Source organism: Periophthalmus magnuspinnatus, chromosome 2, assembly GCF_009829125.3.
Source record: "Periophthalmus magnuspinnatus isolate fPerMag1 chromosome 2, fPerMag1.2.pri, whole genome shotgun sequence".
In the NCBI taxonomy this organism is placed as follows: domain Eukaryota; kingdom Metazoa; phylum Chordata; class Actinopteri; order Gobiiformes; family Gobiidae; genus Periophthalmus; species Periophthalmus magnuspinnatus.
The window spans coordinates 2,982,833-2,999,060 of NC_047127.1; the positions used below are offsets into that span (position 1 = coordinate 2,982,833).

A 16,228-nucleotide genomic window follows, 5' to 3' on the forward strand; every position below is an offset into this window, starting at 1 on the left:
TTCTCCAAGTTTATTTGTCTTACCTCTGTTAGTGGCACTTCCATCTCTTCCTCCTTCGCTTCCACCTCAGCGGCCTCTTCAGCTGCTTCCTCCGATTTCTTATCTTTCTTCTTCTTTTTCTTTTTCTTGGGAGTCTCCTCAGGAGCTTCTGCTGTTTCTTCTAAAAAACAGACAATATATCAGACAACCTTAAAAAAATTTGCCAACACATGTATCGGTCTGTCTTTTAATAGTAATGTGGTTCAAAGTTTGGCTAATACTCTAAAAAGTGCGAATATCAGCCTCATGTATTTGCTATCGGCCTTAAAAAAAATCCTTATATTGCCTTTTCCTGCCATAATTTTGATTTACCTTTTATTTAAATAATATCTGAATATCTATTGGTATTTAAGGGCTTTTATTTTGTCAACAGGCAGGAACTGTTTTGTTGGTTCCTCTAGACGCACGCCTGTTTGACAAGTCGGCTATACAAGACAATTAAAATGACCTTTTTTTTTTTTTACTTTGTGTCTTAGAATTGTATAAAAAGGTGTATTTTAAATTAATATTAAGTGTGATTTTGTGTTATTTTAGTTTGACGGTGGCATTGGTGGCTATTGGCCTTTCTGGATTGAAAACAATTGTTATCAGCCAAGAAAATCCATATTGTCGCTCTCTAAATTCTAATAACAAACCTTCTGTGACTAGCTCCTTCTTGGCCTTTTTGGGTTTGGACACTGGTGTCGCGGGCTCAGCGTCGTCTGGCTCCTCTACCTCTTCGATCTTCCTCTTCTTTGACGTAGACGGGATTGTGGAATCACCGGACGGATCATAGATTTTCACTTCACTGTTGATGTGATGTAGTAAAGTTCAGTGAGTGATATTTTATGAGGAAAAACATATGAACCAATATTTGAATAGTTTTGTACCTTATGTTAGTATATTTGTCTGCTTTGGCCATAGCTTTGCCTGTACCACTGATTCTTCTGATCTGTTTAGAGGGACAGCACATGTATCACATTAAAGTATATTTTGATCAGAAGCTAGTTCTTCGCTCAGTATTGCGAGTTCCCCGGTTCCTCCACTTACTCCCTTGTCTTCTAGCTGACGGAGACGGGCTTCCAGCTTGGCTCGATTCTCAACACCCATTTCAGCGTTGGTGTCTTCTCCCAGTGCGTCATATCGAATAGCTAGAGCCGTTTTAGCTGCTAGCATTCTGGAGATCTGAAAAGTAGACGCATCCAATCTTAAAAATGTGTTCGCTATAACTGCATAATAGTGGCAGTCCATGTGAACCCACCTTGCCCTTGTTCTTGGCAGTGGTCTGGCCCACTAGAGACGCATGGTAGATAAGACCGTACTTGGGTGTGTCTTTACGGGTTTTGAGGGCTCTGAACAAGGCTTTCTCTGCTCCCAGGATCTGCACAGTGGAGGCAGGGTGCTTCGCCAAATTCAGAAGAGAACCTGCAACAGAAAACAAACTAAAAATACAATTGCCTCGAGTGCCCTTAATAAATGCTCGTTTTACAAGCTCAGATGAGGTAGTGACTTAGTACCATCAGTTTGTATCAGGAAAGTGACAGATTGTCGCCATCATCACTGCTTGGGTTGTTTTTTTTAACGGAACACGTCTACGGAAACTCACCTGCATGTGAAATAAGACGAGCACCAACCAACTCTCCCACCATTACAGTCAGATTTGGAGCTATCGCCATCATCCTGTTCTTTAGATAGTCGTACAGCTGCACTCTGTATTCGGTAATCTCAATTACCTAAAAAGAAAATACAAAAAAAATTAAGAAAAATGGGTGAGAAACTGCAAACTATTTTCACAAACTTAGCCCGTCTCAAATACTATATCGACTTATTCTTCAATACATGAGATGAAACAATTATTTTTTGGGCATCAATATTTATTTCTTTGTACTAGTGGGAAATATCTGGTTATTTATCTGGACTACAATGAAATCTGAGTAGTAGAAATTCAAATTAGGAACTTCTATTACTCATTATAGACCACTACCACTATTCTGTTATTACAGTTCATATCTTCTAACAATTTGGTACATTTAGAATAATTTTAGGGGCATCATTTTGCTTCATAGTTTGGTTTCAATATTATCATTTATATTTACTTGTATAATCGCACTTCAAACTGTTATCATGACAGGCCTACACACATGGACAGTTCAGATGAGGTAGTGACTAAAAACCCACATGGTTAATTTCAGGGTAAAGACAAAAGTCGTCATCATCACCACTGTCCCTTCTGTTTGTACGCATCTTAGTTTCAAACGTTATACCTGATCACACAGATGACTGATGTTGGCGATGTCCTGCTCCGATACCTCTGTTCCCATAGAGATCTCTGCAGCTAGTTTTACCTCGGCTTCAATTTCTTCAGGTAACAGCTCTGACAAATCACTCCCAGCCACGTTTGTTCTATCACCTAAACAATAACAAGAACAACATTTTATTAATTTCAAGTTCTTAATTAATCCAGTTGTTTATGTCTAAGAGCATACCTATTTTTCGAACAGTTTTACAGTAGGCCAAGTTGTCGGTGACAATTTTCCCCAGCTCAGGGAAGTGCCAGCCATACCACTCCCTGCAGCGCATGATGTAGTTGTTCAGCTCTTTATCCAAATCATCCAACAGAGCTGGAACAAAACAAGCTTCAGTTAAACAATAGTCATAAGGTTTCCTTAAAAAGGTCCTTTTGTGAGCCATGTTATAATGCTGTTGGCTCATTAAAAAAGTACCAAGAGTTGTTTCGTTTCATTCACACATGTTTGAGTTACCCTTTATTAGTCTTTCTACATCTCCAAAGCTCAAAATGCTCTGTTCCACTTTGTGATGTCATGAAGCGGTAGTTTAAGTTAACAGCTACCTTTTATCTTTTGTTCAGTAGAGACTGGAAATTCCACAGCTAAAATTATCAATATTATTGTAGTGAAAGTGTATGGAGTTTAAAAACGCAGTGCAGCACTTCCTATATAACCGCATGACATCACAAGGTGGAACAGAGTGTTTTCTGTTTGAGAGAAGAACTCAAACATAAACCCTGCATATTTAGGGGTTATTTAATTTGAATTAAACAACACCAGGTCTGTTTGTGATGAGGAAACAACATTATAACAGATCAGTAAACAACGTAATATGGGCCCTTGAATTATTCAGTCAAACTTACAGATCGCTTGAACAATCATGGTGTCGACTTTGTCTGGACTGAACTTCAACTTGTATCGAGATAAGCTGAAAAAAGATAAAGATGTTTTTAAAAAAACAAACAACTAGACACACAAGCCCCTTACGGACTTTAATCTAGCCTCAGTGGTAGTGACGAATGCTGAAAATGTATTCTACAGGAACTTTCAGACAGCAAATGTAATCATAGGCAGTCGGGTTAATCAATGTGTTCTACAAGTATAAGAATTTACCTGTGAGCTAAACCAAGGGACATGGCACTGATGTCTCGAGCAGGAAGTCCAGTGATGAGTCCCTCCATCTGACTTCGGATACACCTCATGAGCTCTGCCACTGCAGGGCTGTGGACACAACTGATGTCCAACTTATCCTAAAAAGCACGACACATCAGGGGCTCGCTCGCAGCTCAAATTTTACTTTCTGTTAGTACGACTTACTTTGATAACACCGCCCAGTTTAGCATCACTGATAGCCAGCTGCTCATGTGCTTCTTTGGCAACAATCTTTTTAAGAACTTTCTTCAAACTCTTGCCAATTTTTCCCTCCACAAGAGCAGTCGCGGCTGAAACACACAATAGTAGACATTATAACCACCACATTTTAAAGGTTGTACAAGATGTCATGTTGTTTTTAGTCTCAGTGGTAGTGACGAATACTGTGAAATCTTCATCTTAATCTTATTCTGACACACAAACACATCACAGAGTAGAAAGAAGTGATCATATCTATAGAAAACAACTCTACCTGCCAAGGCCTCTGTTGTGTCTTGAAACTTCTCAAAATGTTTTAACTTGAGACTGCAAGGGAGCAAGGAGAAGATAATTATCAAATAGAACAAATGCAAAACGTTTTAATTATGTGGCATCAATTTAAACTCACACTTTGTTTGCCTTTTCAGGAGTTTCAAATTCTTTATACAAGCTGTCCACTTGCTGCAGCTTGGATTCATCGAGGACCTAAAATGACATTGCCGATTAGATTAAACATGATTTATAATTCCCTTCTTCTGATGCATTTTATTGTATTTTTCTGCTAATGTTAATGATGAACTATTAGTCTTATAATGTAATTGTAATGAAGTGTAATTTCAACGTGTGTTCACCTGCCCAAGTAATCTTTTCTTTTCTAAGATTAAAGAATTTGCATATGGTCCCTGACAAATAAAGAAATAAAGAAAGAATGTCTAGGAACTAGACAACGTGCTGCAAAGCCCGCACACGTGGTGAATTTGCACGGCCTCAACACTCAAATAACGACATAGTGAAGTGACATCAACAACAAAACAAAACATGCATCATATGATAAGAACTACTATCATAATGTGCAAATGGATTTTTAGGGTGAACACAAACAATAACTATAAGACTGGAAATGGTGTGAACGGAGTTAGCTGTGATGCTAACCAGAGCTAGCCGGTGAAATGTAAATTACAACATACAAAAAGCGTACGATTATTACAAAATGACATAAAATACGTACTTTAAAGATTGCATATCCAGCGGCTGTCTCAAATAAAACCAACATCTTGACGAAATACTTTGATGCCCCCCTGAAGAGAGAGCTCAAGAACTGCTTCTAATCACCACGCGGCTGTTCCCAGGTCCCGCACACACGTGGTCCAGTGAGGGAGGCGAAGTTTGGGTTGCCAGATCTGTGTGTCTCCTCATCAACAACCGGTCAGTAAATGGTCCTTTGAAAACACATAACTTTAGGCTAACACTGCAATAATTGTGTGATCTTAGTGTGTGTCTTTTATCAAACAAGAATCAGCGCAATAAACAACAAATCTATGAACTAATTTAGTAAACTTGGAAGGCGTAAGTTTGATGTGCGATGGCAACCCGGGGGAGATCGCGCGAGAACATTGGGGTTTTTTTTAAATAATAATCATACTAAAACATAGTTCAGATAATATAATTTTTATATGACGTTAAAACATACTAACAATACTATTATAATGATAAAATAAATAAAGTTTATGATTATTCTTTTTTATAATAACTTCCTGTTTAGGCGGAAGTGACGCATTAGGAAAAACTCAAGCAAAATACGCGCACGTGAAAATGGTGAAAACGTGAAGGCGAACTGAGTTTCTTTTGCGAGATTAACCTGGATTTACCGAGGGACACGTTCAAAGTTTGGTTAAAATGAGTGAATCGGGATATTACCCTCCTCCGGACTTCAGCACTCCACCCCCGAGCACGTTCCAGCAGCAGCCCAGGGCCAGCAGCTTCCAGCCGGGCATGTGGCACTGGCAAGAGACCCCTTCAGAAACCAGCTGGGGCTACAACACCAGCTACTACGGAGCTACAGCGAGCTACGGGTCTCAGTCTTTATGGGGAAGCTATGCCACTAATGCAGCACACGGTGTGTACACATTAAACCCAACCAATGCCATGCAACAAAAGCACTGCTGTTGTTCTGTCGTTAAATAAATCTTATGCATGTCTAGGGTTGTTTATGCCTTATTCATAACAAAAAAAATCTCACTTTCTATAATTATCTTTCAATACATTTTAGTCTCAAGGGATGAAGATGTTTGTTGTCCAAGGCCCCAGGGTTTTAGGGGCCCAAAATTGCACCTTGATCCTATGAATTTATATTAGAAAATTGAGGCTTCTTGACCTAGGCCCGGAAATGTTTGATCTCATTCAATGTGTAATTGTTTAATCCATTGTCTGGTCATTTAGGTCAAAGCTACGGACAACAGTGGCACCAGAGAGGAGGACATGGAGGAAGACCGCAGTATGGCAACACTGGAAATTATTGGAACAAAGTATGAAATCTTAAATATTTTCCCAGATTTTCTTGCGAGATGCTAATACAGTGTGTCTTTTTTACACGTCTTTGGCAGAAAAATAAGAAGGAGCCTGAGTTTCCATATTTCTGCGACACTTGTGACCGAGCATTTAAAAACACTGAGAAGTATAATGAACATATGTCCCAACACGTCAAGGTAAGTGATTAACTTTTACATTTGGATTCTACTTAGTATAGTTGGATTCACTTAGTTTAATTAAATTTCAGTGCTCTGTTCCCGACTGCACTTTTATGGCTCATGAAAAAATTGTGAACATTCACTGGAAAAATGTAAGTCTGTAAATATGTTATACTTTATACGTTAATCTTTTTCTTTGTTTCTTTTTAATAATCAGTTTTGTTATTACTTTTTAAGACCCATGCACCAGGAACTAAACGGATCAAACTGGACACACCTGAAGAAATTGCTAAATGGAGAGAGGAAAGGCGAAAGTATGTTTTTGAAATTAAAATTACGAGTTACGGAATCAACATTTTGGACAGTTTGCTGATAACAATTCACTGATACATATTCTGTATATTAGGAACTACCCTACACGTGAAAATGTGGAGAAGAAGAAAAAGATGATGGAAATGAGAGAGAAGACGGGAGCTGTTCTTGAGACGGCTCAGTTTGGGTAATTTCTAGACTTTGTGTCTGTCTAATATTTAATTTGGACTTGAAATTTAGATGTTATTATTCTTATTTTTTTTTACAATTTTATCCACAGACGAATGAGAGGAAGAGGACGCGGGAGGGGACGTGGAAGGGGCCGTGGTTGGGGAAACAGGGGGTCTCAGGGGGGTTGGCAAGGAGCTTTTCATGCTTCAAATGGCAATGTTCCAGAGAAGTCACAAACGCCTCCACAAGTCAATAGAGATGGAGATCCACTCGGAGCGCTAGTTCGTGGAGAGCATGGTGAGTGAAATGTGCGATTATAAAGGGTTAGAAAGAAAATGAATTCTATGTGACAATGCAAAATATGCTCACAGATTCAGACAATGATGATGCAGTTCCTGAAAAAGTAGTTGTGGCTCCTAAACAGATCAGTTCAGCTTTGGGATCTTTGATGGCAAATTATGGGTCTATGAGTGAAAGTGAGGAGGAGCCTGATTGTAAGTATACAGTCATATATGGTCAATAGTTAAATAAAAAATAAATAACGATAATAATGACACAACATTTCACATTTTCCTCAGCTGCTCCAATTCAAAAAGCACAAGCGCTAATACAAGAAAACCAGACTATTCGGAACAGTATCCCAACCCACTCCCAGAATTTCACCCCAGTAACGTTTAATGCAGAAAGATATGATGATGGAAGAGGCAGAGGAAGAAGAGGACGAGGGAGGCGTGGTAAAGGACGTCATCACGACACACCAAAAAAAATGGGTCCTACTCTGCTGGAGATGGTAATTACAAACAAAAAATACAATAAGTTTATTTCTATAGCATGTTTAAAACAACTTCAGCTGACCAAAGTGCTTCACATTAAACTTTACGGGGAAAAGAACAATAAAATACTAAGATATCCTGTCTAGCTAGTGTTAAATGCATGGACTGTATCTCATGTATAAATGGACATAGCTAACCTGCTAGCCGCTGCGTTCCAAATAAGAAGTGATCATCGGCACACTTCCAGCTCCATCGATGGGCTCCAATTCTCTTTACATTGCAAAACTGGCCCCTCTCTCTGTAACTGCTGCTGTCAGACTCATCATTTTGGTCTTAAATGTTCGTATTAACCCGCTTTACATTATGCTGTTTTTTTTATTTCACTATTGCATCTGTAAATCAAGATATGAACATTAATAACAGACAAATCAGGCGCCTTCTTCCTACAAAGTCGCTCCTGCTAGTGTTGGCAACAGGTTTGATTGACAGCATTGCTAAGCGCCGGCTCCACACTAAACCAGAGGTGCAGGTGGGAAGGGCCGTTACCTTCAACAGCCTCACTCTGGATTGGCTCTTTGGTTGCTATGATACTTGCGATTGGAATGCCAAATTGGAACTTGGCTCCAAATTCACCGCTATAACTGCTAGCCACTTCTTTATACAGTCTGTGATTAAATGCCAAGGAGAAGAGATGGGTTATATTTATACTAACTAAATGCAATGTTTTTTGTACAGCTGTTGGCTCCAGACATCCGTCATGAGAGGAATGTCCTACTTCAGTGTGTGCGTTACATTGTTCGAAATAATTTTTTTGGACTAGAGAACAAATCACAGGAAGGTAATCAAAAGTCCAGCAGCGTTACAAATGGAAAACGCTGTGATGGTGGTGAGAATCATGTTCATACAGATGTAGATCAATGCAGTACTGCAGATTCAGCCCCGGAGGAACGGTCGGCTGGGCTTGTAGAAAACTCTCCAGTGAAAAGCTTCTCCCACAATGCAGCTGAAGTTATGGACTGTCAAAATGAAAATAAATCCAGCTATCAAATTTATGATGATGAAATATGGGAGAGTGATTTGAAATAGCGCATCCCTCTATACATCGCAAATGAAAGAATTAAAGAAAATGTGTGTTTAAGATATAATTTCAACCAACTGTAACATTATGTAATGAGTCGTTTATGTTCATTTATGTATTATATTATACAGTTTTGTACAATAACATTTAATTGCCTTAAATTTAAATAAATGAGCCACTTTTGTAGTTTGCTGAATCCATGTGATGCTTTGGTCATTCATCAGTTCAAGTAGTACGTGGAATATTAGACCTAGATTGTCGTTCTTAATGGGATATTAAAGGTCCTATATTACACAAAATGGATTTTTGTGAGATTTCAGCCATGTTTCTTTCATTCCCAAATGTTTGAGTAACCCTTTATTATTAGTCTGTCTACATCTCAAAATCTCAAACTCCACTATATTACCAAAGCACATGCCTAGTTTGTTAATTTTATTCACTGGCAAAGCTTTTTTGGATTTTTATTTCTGATTCTGACCTTGATCAGAAAAAACCTTTGCTATTTGTTAAGCAGCTTAAAAGTCAAAGTAGTTGTTTGTTAGAATGGCAATATTTATTTCCCTATAATAACACCCATAAGTTTAATTCAGTGATGGGAAGAATACTTTGACAATGTATTTCGTTACAGAATACTGAATACTTGCAGTAAAATGTATTTTGTAATATATACTGTTACATGGGCCAATCGAAGTACTGCATTCTGAATACTTGGAATACTTTTACATTGAGTTGCATTTAAATTATAGTGTAAAAACAAAAGATAAGATAAAAAATAAAAAAATAACAGCTTTATATTTGTTTCACTGTTTGTTCTGCATTTATTTACCGCTAATTGGAGAAGGAAATATCACACATGCACTCACCAAAAGAGCAGTGTTTTCTGTTTTTCTAATTAGTTATGTGCAGTGTGAAACCTAAATGTGTGATCAAGTGCTGCAGTGTGTTCCTTGATTTTAGAAAAGTAATTATATGGTACTCTGAATATTACCAAATGAAAAAGTAACTGTACCAAAATACAGTAACTCAAAAATAGTATTCTCTCTCGCACTCTGAGGACTTCAGGGACCAGCCTCCTGCTGGTGCCCAAAGTTAGGACTAAACCAGGGTTAAACCAGGACTAAACCATAATTAAACCAGGGCTAATCCAGGGCTAAACCAGGACTAAACCAGGACTAAACCAGAACTAAACCAGGACTAAATCAGGACTAAACATGGACCAAACCAGGACTAATCCAGGACTAAACCAGGATTAAACCAGGACTAAACCAGGACTAACCATGTACTAAACATGGACTAAACATGGAATAAACATGTTGGATCAGTGTTTGAGTTTTCTACAGTTAAAACCTGAAATGATCTTCCTGAAGATGTGAGACAGGCCTCTACTTTGATAATGTTTAAAACCAGGCTCAAAACAGTTCTGTTTAGCTGTGCATATGACTGAAAGAGTTTTATTCTGCACTTTTAATGTTAATTTTATGATGACTATTTGTGATTATTTATATTTTAATTTGTAGTATTGAGATTTTAATGTATTTCTTATTCTGTAAATCACCTTGAATTACTTTGCGTACGAATTGCCTTGCCTATTCTTGGTACGTATATTCACTTACATCCCAATAATGAGTATAGTATATATTTATTGCAATTTACTTCATCATTACTGTACATTACTCATGCATGTACTCTGCTCTGACCACGTGGGGCGCTCGTGAGTGTAAAGCGCGCGCCTCCCGTTGCCTGGAAACCACCTGAGCTCTGCCCTCAACGTTTGGCTAGCAACGGCTCCAAGTGTCCCCTGTCCATCGGTATGCGGAGACTCATGAAACTCAACTAAAACCTCTTTTAACTGTAGGATTTAGTCATTTTCCTTTGGCACAGAGGAGGCGCCAGGTGAGGTCTAATCATGGCGGACAAGTGCGTCAGAGTGGATCCTCCCCTGATCAAGTTTGTCGATGTTAAATTCGGACAAGTTTATAAAATTAAAGTAACTGCCACTAATGTAGGCAAGAAAGTGAAGAGAATAACGTTTCAAATGACATCCTCGAAGGTAAGATCCAATAAAAACAAAAAATACGTCGTCATGTTAAAGTTAAATAGAAAGTTACACGGATGCTAATGGATAAATGCTAATGCTAATGCTAATTAAAGGTTCAATTAAACATCTGTGGCGCGTGCTGTAAGCTAAAGTTGTGCTAGCTAACCGCAGAATAGATGATGTAATGTGCTTATTCTGCTTCTTAATGTTTTATAAATAATGATTTTTTTATATTTACAGACTTTTTGCCACTCATTACTGCCTCTGTAATAACTACTTTTCCCACTTTTCTTTCAGTTATTTAAATTTACACGGAGCAGATCCGATGTGCTGGTGGTCCCTGGTCTGTTTGTCAGTGGATTATTGGAGTTCAGTCCAGACAAAGAGGAGTATGTCCAAAGTGCCCTTATGGTTCATGTAGACAATCACACAATAGAAGTCCCAGTTCAGGTGTAAGTTATAATAATAAGGGTTGTTACGGCAGGTTTAGTTTAGTGCTATAAAATTATACATTTTTATGTTTTCCCCGGATGTTCTACTGAAGGTTTCCTGTGTCGTGTTGCCTACGAATGAACCCAGTTGTTGATTTTGGCTGTGTTGCTGCCACAAGTCAAATAGTTTGCAAACAGCACGACATCACAAACTACGGTTCCGTTCCAGGTGAGTATTTTTCACCCTTTACTTCTCTAGTTACTTATGTTTGTTGTTATTATTATTTCTGTGGTCTGTTCATAAGGATGGTTCCAGGTGCAGGAAAGTGAGGACTCTTCAATCAAAATCACACCCAGCGATGGTGTAGTGCCAGCTGGTGAAACCCAGGGGATTACAGTCGAATTGCGTACTGATACAACGAGGGAAATCCTCGAAGACATCACGTAACATAAATAGTTTGACAATATTACTGATGAATGTAGTGAATTTAGAATAGAATGTAGCTTTTTAATCTGACTGTTTCTTCTTTTAGTATAAAACTCCAGAATTGCTCACCTGGCATTGTCAGTATTAAAGCTAAAGTGGTGGACCAGCAGCTGATGATTTTTGACTTGCAGGTAGTGAGATTTGGTGTCTTACATATTGTTATCAATATTTCTAAACTATAAAAAAAGTAGATGACAATAATATACATGGTTTAACCACATTATGAAATAGGGACTTCCTCTGTCCTGCCTATGTTTCGGATCGGCTTACTTTGGAACATCTTGTGCCGAGAAGGTTGTTCTGAGGAACAACGGTCCCCAGGCCTGTGACTGGACCTGTGTGCTAGAGCTCTCTTTGTCTGGCACAAAGCTGGTGAGTCAGCAATAATGACTATATGGGTACAACATACTTTGTTTTTTGTTTATTTCTCTGCTTATTATTGCTATCTTAACAGGGCATAGACCTTCAGAGCAGCACGTCTACAGATACCACCCTGCTGGAAAAAATGCAGAACTGCAGCTTGTATTCTCAAGACCTCTCTCAGGTCTTCATGTGCACTCCGACACATGGTCGGCTGGGAGCTTATGATCAAACCACTCTAACACTGTGCTTTAGCCCAGTCTGTAAGAGGTACATCTTAAAGTTCACACTTTAGTCTTTGTTTTTTTACTACCAATACATTGCTCCTTTTTGTTAAGTTTAAGTTTTGATAAATGATGCCTTTTAAAGCATTAAGGAAGTAAACATTAGCGAAGAAAAGAAAAGGATTTGCTACTCCCCGTCGGGGAATCGAACCCCGGTCTCCCGCGTGACAGGCGGGGATACTCACCACTATACTAACGAGGAGCACATATGTGTCAGAGGGAGGGGCTCTCCTTTTATCTGTGTGTGTCTTTCAGGTCAAACAAAGAGAAAGAGCGCTGTTCATCCAGTCAAGAATACTGCCTTTTCCTGTTGTTTGAGTCTGTGGGCAGCAAGCACGGTTTCACCCGCCAAAATGGTAATAGCAGTGTGCTACAAAACAGACACATTATTCCCTAAAACATGAACCCCCTGGTATTCTGTCTTTCAGGCAGGACTGGTGTGGAGCTTGCAGTTACAGGCTCTGGGTTTCCTGTGTCTCTTATTCCAAGTCCTTCCCAAATGTTCAACTTTCCCACATGTGTCACTGGAGAGAGAGTGGATTCACTGTGTGTCCTGCAGAACCTTTGCTCTCAGCTTCCTGTACAATTCAAATTTCGCAAATTGCCACATTTTAGCAGTAGACCATCTGCGGGGACCATAGGCCCTGGGCAATGCAAGGTACCAACTGTAATTTTTCAATAAAATATTTTTCCTGCTTTATCAATATATCTAATGCAACAAGAAACCATGTTGTAAAACAACAAAATTGAATTCCAAAGGGCCATTTTGGTTTTATTTTCATAAGGATCTGGTTTCAATGTATTGCAGGATAACATTGTTTTAATTGTTTTGGTGTAAAACACATTCATCATCTCTTGGATTTGCTGACACTTTCCAGAATATAGTTATTTCCTTCAGTCCAAGGCAACAAGGGACTTTCCAGATGCTTCAGAAGATAGATGTCCTTGGTCAGGTCAGGCAGCAGAGAGGGTCCAGCCCCAGTGACGGGGTTGAACATTTCCAGCGTCGTCCCTTTCACACCATTGTCCTGAACCTGTCTGCGGTCTGCGACAGCAGAACTACACATCCTTTACCCCGACTCAATCCTGGTAAAAACAAAAACAAAAATATGTTGTATTTGTTACTCTCAGGTTGATGTTATTGTTCTGTTTATTTTAGGCATTACTCCATTAGTTACCAACCCAACTGGACTGCACCCGTGGGTGCAATTGAGTAACATTTCACATTGTCGTGAAGTAGTGCCAGCTGCAGTGCTCAGTGCTGACAGGACGACGCTCCACAGACATCGCAGAGAGAAACAGATCAGCAGAAAGGAAGAGTATGTGTCTTTCCCCAATGACAGAGCTCAAAGTCTGAGGCCTCCCTCACTACACACACAGTGCAGGTAAATCCCTCTCAGACGCATTAGCTTTAGGCATTTCATATTTTATATTCATATAAATGTAAGACAAATTCAGGCTTTTTTTTTACCATGCAAACAAATGTAAATGTTACCAGCAGAAGGCAAAAAATAACCTCCCCCATGGGGAGGGGTGTTGTGGACTGGTAGAACAAAGCATTTTGAAAAGCATATATATATATATATATATATATATATATACACACACACACACACCAGTATATTTATATATATATATATATATATTTTTATATATATATATATATATATATATATATATATATACAAGTAAGTATATCTTTCATATCGGTATTATATTTACTGCAGACCTGAAGTTATGAATTCACACATTTTAGGACCATCTTCACTGATGTACCACGCTACTGTTATGTGGACACCAGCTATGCCTTCACTCAGCAGGAAGAGAAAAAAAGAAACAAGAACCTGCAAAAGTATGCTGATTTATTTCATCTGTGGAGACAAAGACGTCAACAAAAACTTGAGCAGAAGTATGTTCATGCTGAGATTGACTTCACTAGTGTAAAAACTGCTGATTGACCCTGTGTGTTTGGACAACAGGCATCAGGGAGAAATAGAGAATGATGTGGATATTGGCATTGAGCCATCCCAAGGTCTTGTGCCTCCTAAACTTCTTTGCAAAGACCTTGATCAAAGAAGCACTTCTTTTATAAAACCGTGGTCCCAGAAGCATTTGAATGGCAGAAGAAACAACACACCTATCAAATACAAAATCACCAAAGAGGTGAGAGATGTCATTACCCATTAGGTCAAAGGTTACGAGGTATTTATTTTTTATGATCATTTGTAGGTTTCAGGGTTATTAAATGCAGTTCCATCTACAAGCCAGGAGATGGCAGAATGTAACAGGACCCTGACCATCAAGGAGTTCTACCAAGTTGACATTGGTTAGAAATAACAAATTATGAACAATATTTATATTACCACAACATGTATTTTCTCTCTTAATGTTTTAATGTATGCAATGAACTAATTGTGTAGAACCTTTGTTGGTTTCACTCTCCTCCTTCTCCTTCTCCTCAGGGCCATTGTCAGTGGACTTTGGAGAGGTGTGTGTGCGGTCAGTGTGTACTCAGAGACTAGAGATGATCAATCATCTGTCCACACACGTCTGGGTCCAGCTCCAGGTGGACTGTCCTGAGCTTCAGGGCTCCTCCCCAGTCTCTTATGTTCTCTCACCTCACTCACAAACAGCACTAACCTTGACATTTCAAAGCACTGATCTGGGGGAGTTTTATCGGTGTGTGAATGAAACACCATTTTACTTGAGAGTAATATTTTGACTTTTAAAAATACCATGTTTTCTTATCTGCAGGACCGTGCCTTACACTGTGAACCAAAAACATCCCGGTCAGATTCTGGTCCAGGCTCACGTTGTTCCTGTTTCTTTGGAGCTGTCCACTCATTGGCTTGTGCTCCACCCCACTTCCACTTGGCTCGCTCGCTCAGGGTACAGGAGCTCAGTGACCCTTAGAAACCACCGGAACCATCCAGCTGAGTTCACATGGAAACCAGTTATCACAGACAGTGGGATTCGGTTTTCCATTCGACCAGCTACAGGTTTTAGTTCCTATTTTTTAAGATATATTACATAAATCTTGTACTTATTTTATGTGATAACTAGGCCTGTCACGATAACATATTTTGAAGTTTGATATAGACTATAAACGACAGGTTTGAAAAACAAATTTATGCCACTGACACAATAACTCAAGAGCAGATTTAAACCACAAAAACTATTCTAAATCTACAATATTGTAAAAAAAATGCAATAAAAAAAAATTGCAATGCTGCAATAACAGCAGCAGAATGAAACACTTTGGTACTTAGTTTGTGTCTGTAATGAGTCATAGAAGTTATTAATACAGGGCGTCCATAAAGTCTCACAATTTACAATTTAAAACATTTATTACAAAGGCAGTTGCTCAGATATCTTAATCAAACTTGTTCTATTGTACTCAATGGTTTCCAACGTTTTTTTTTAACCTCATTCAATACACCTCTACATGGGCACCATTAGCAACACAAAGCACATCAAGACGGGACTGGATTTCTTGCCATGGTCACTGTAGCAGAGCCTCATCAGTGTTTGCAGTCGCATCTGTTATCTTGTACTTTAGTTCAGTAATGTCCCCTATCTTTGTTCGATATATACGATATCTTTAACATAGCCTCATAGAACCCATGAAAAGCAATGTTCTTTCTCTTGAGGAGGAACCATTTCATACGGGTTCATTCAGAAGGATGCCTCTTTAATCAAAAGGATGCCTGAAATACAACAATGTGATTCAAAACTGTTATAACCACTGAGTACATTAGAACAAATCTAATTAATACATCTTATCAATTGCCTTTGTAATAAAGATCTTAAATTGTAAAGAGACTTGATGGATAACGTGTACAACCTTCAACGGCTTAAATATCATCATATATCTAAAAAATAACCAAAAATTTAACTATCCACACAAACGATAAGTCAATATTGTAATTATCATGACAGGCCTAGTGATAACTTTAAATAAACATTTAAAAAAATCCGCCAAACGTACTTTTTCCCTGCTAAATGAATTCTCTCGGCTTTGTTCAGGTGTTGTCGATGCTTACAAAGAACTGGACTGTGAGGTGGTGTGGCACAGCGCCTTCTCCTCCCCTGTCGAAGGAGACTTTGACCTGAGCGTCCACGAAGGAAACAAACGGTGTCTGCACTGCGTGGCCAAAGTGTGTATATCAG

General features: G+C 38.8%; 2 protein-coding genes and 3 non-coding genes across 5 annotated transcripts in view; 1 reads left to right on the forward strand and 4 right to left on the reverse strand.

Moving 5' to 3' along the window:
* Positions 1–4,794, reverse strand: part of nop58 (NOP58 ribonucleoprotein homolog (yeast)) — a 5,117-nt gene extending 323 nt beyond the window's left edge. Inside the window, exons 1-14 of the mRNA XM_033980253.2 lie at positions 4,666–4,794; positions 4,066–4,142; positions 3,931–3,983; positions 3,624–3,748; positions 3,420–3,556; positions 3,170–3,234; positions 2,505–2,639; positions 2,283–2,428; positions 1,625–1,751; positions 1,280–1,443; positions 1,069–1,203; positions 909–970; positions 675–826; positions 24–160 (exon numbers count right to left, since the gene is read on the reverse strand). Coding sequence (XP_033836144.1) covers positions 24–160; positions 675–826; positions 909–970; positions 1,069–1,203; positions 1,280–1,443; positions 1,625–1,751; positions 2,283–2,428; positions 2,505–2,639; positions 3,170–3,234; positions 3,420–3,556; positions 3,624–3,748; positions 3,931–3,983; positions 4,066–4,142; positions 4,666–4,710 — 1,560 coding nt within the window. The 5' untranslated portion in view covers positions 4,711–4,794. The remainder of the gene's footprint in view (positions 1–23; positions 161–674; positions 827–908; positions 971–1,068; positions 1,204–1,279; positions 1,444–1,624; positions 1,752–2,282; positions 2,429–2,504; positions 2,640–3,169; positions 3,235–3,419; positions 3,557–3,623; positions 3,749–3,930; positions 3,984–4,065; positions 4,143–4,665) is intronic.
* On the reverse strand, positions 1,505–1,587 carry LOC117385246 (small nucleolar RNA SNORD11B). The gene has a single exon (XR_004542556.1). It is a non-coding gene; the product is annotated as a small nucleolar RNA SNORD11B (small nucleolar RNA).
* LOC117385239 (small nucleolar RNA SNORD11B) lies at positions 2,162–2,245 on the reverse strand. The gene has a single exon (XR_004542555.1). It is a non-coding gene; the product is annotated as a small nucleolar RNA SNORD11B (small nucleolar RNA).
* A 416-nt stretch (positions 4,795–5,210) lies between the features above and the next one.
* On the forward strand, positions 5,211–8,657 carry nufip1 (nuclear FMR1 interacting protein 1). The gene is made up of 10 exons (XM_033979696.2): positions 5,211–5,553; positions 5,877–5,962; positions 6,041–6,142; positions 6,214–6,276; positions 6,362–6,438; positions 6,531–6,623; positions 6,717–6,904; positions 6,979–7,101; positions 7,186–7,397; positions 8,116–8,657. The coding sequence occupies exons 1-10, from the start codon at positions 5,334–5,336 to the stop codon at positions 8,464–8,466; spliced, it is 1,515 nt and encodes a 504-aa protein (XP_033835587.1). The 5' UTR covers positions 5,211–5,333; the 3' UTR covers positions 8,467–8,657.
* A 3,531-nt stretch (positions 8,658–12,188) lies between these two features.
* trnad-guc (transfer RNA aspartic acid (anticodon GUC)) lies at positions 12,189–12,260 on the reverse strand. The gene has a single exon. It is a non-coding gene; the product is annotated as a tRNA-Asp (tRNA).
* Positions 12,261–16,228: the final 3,968 nt, after the last annotated feature.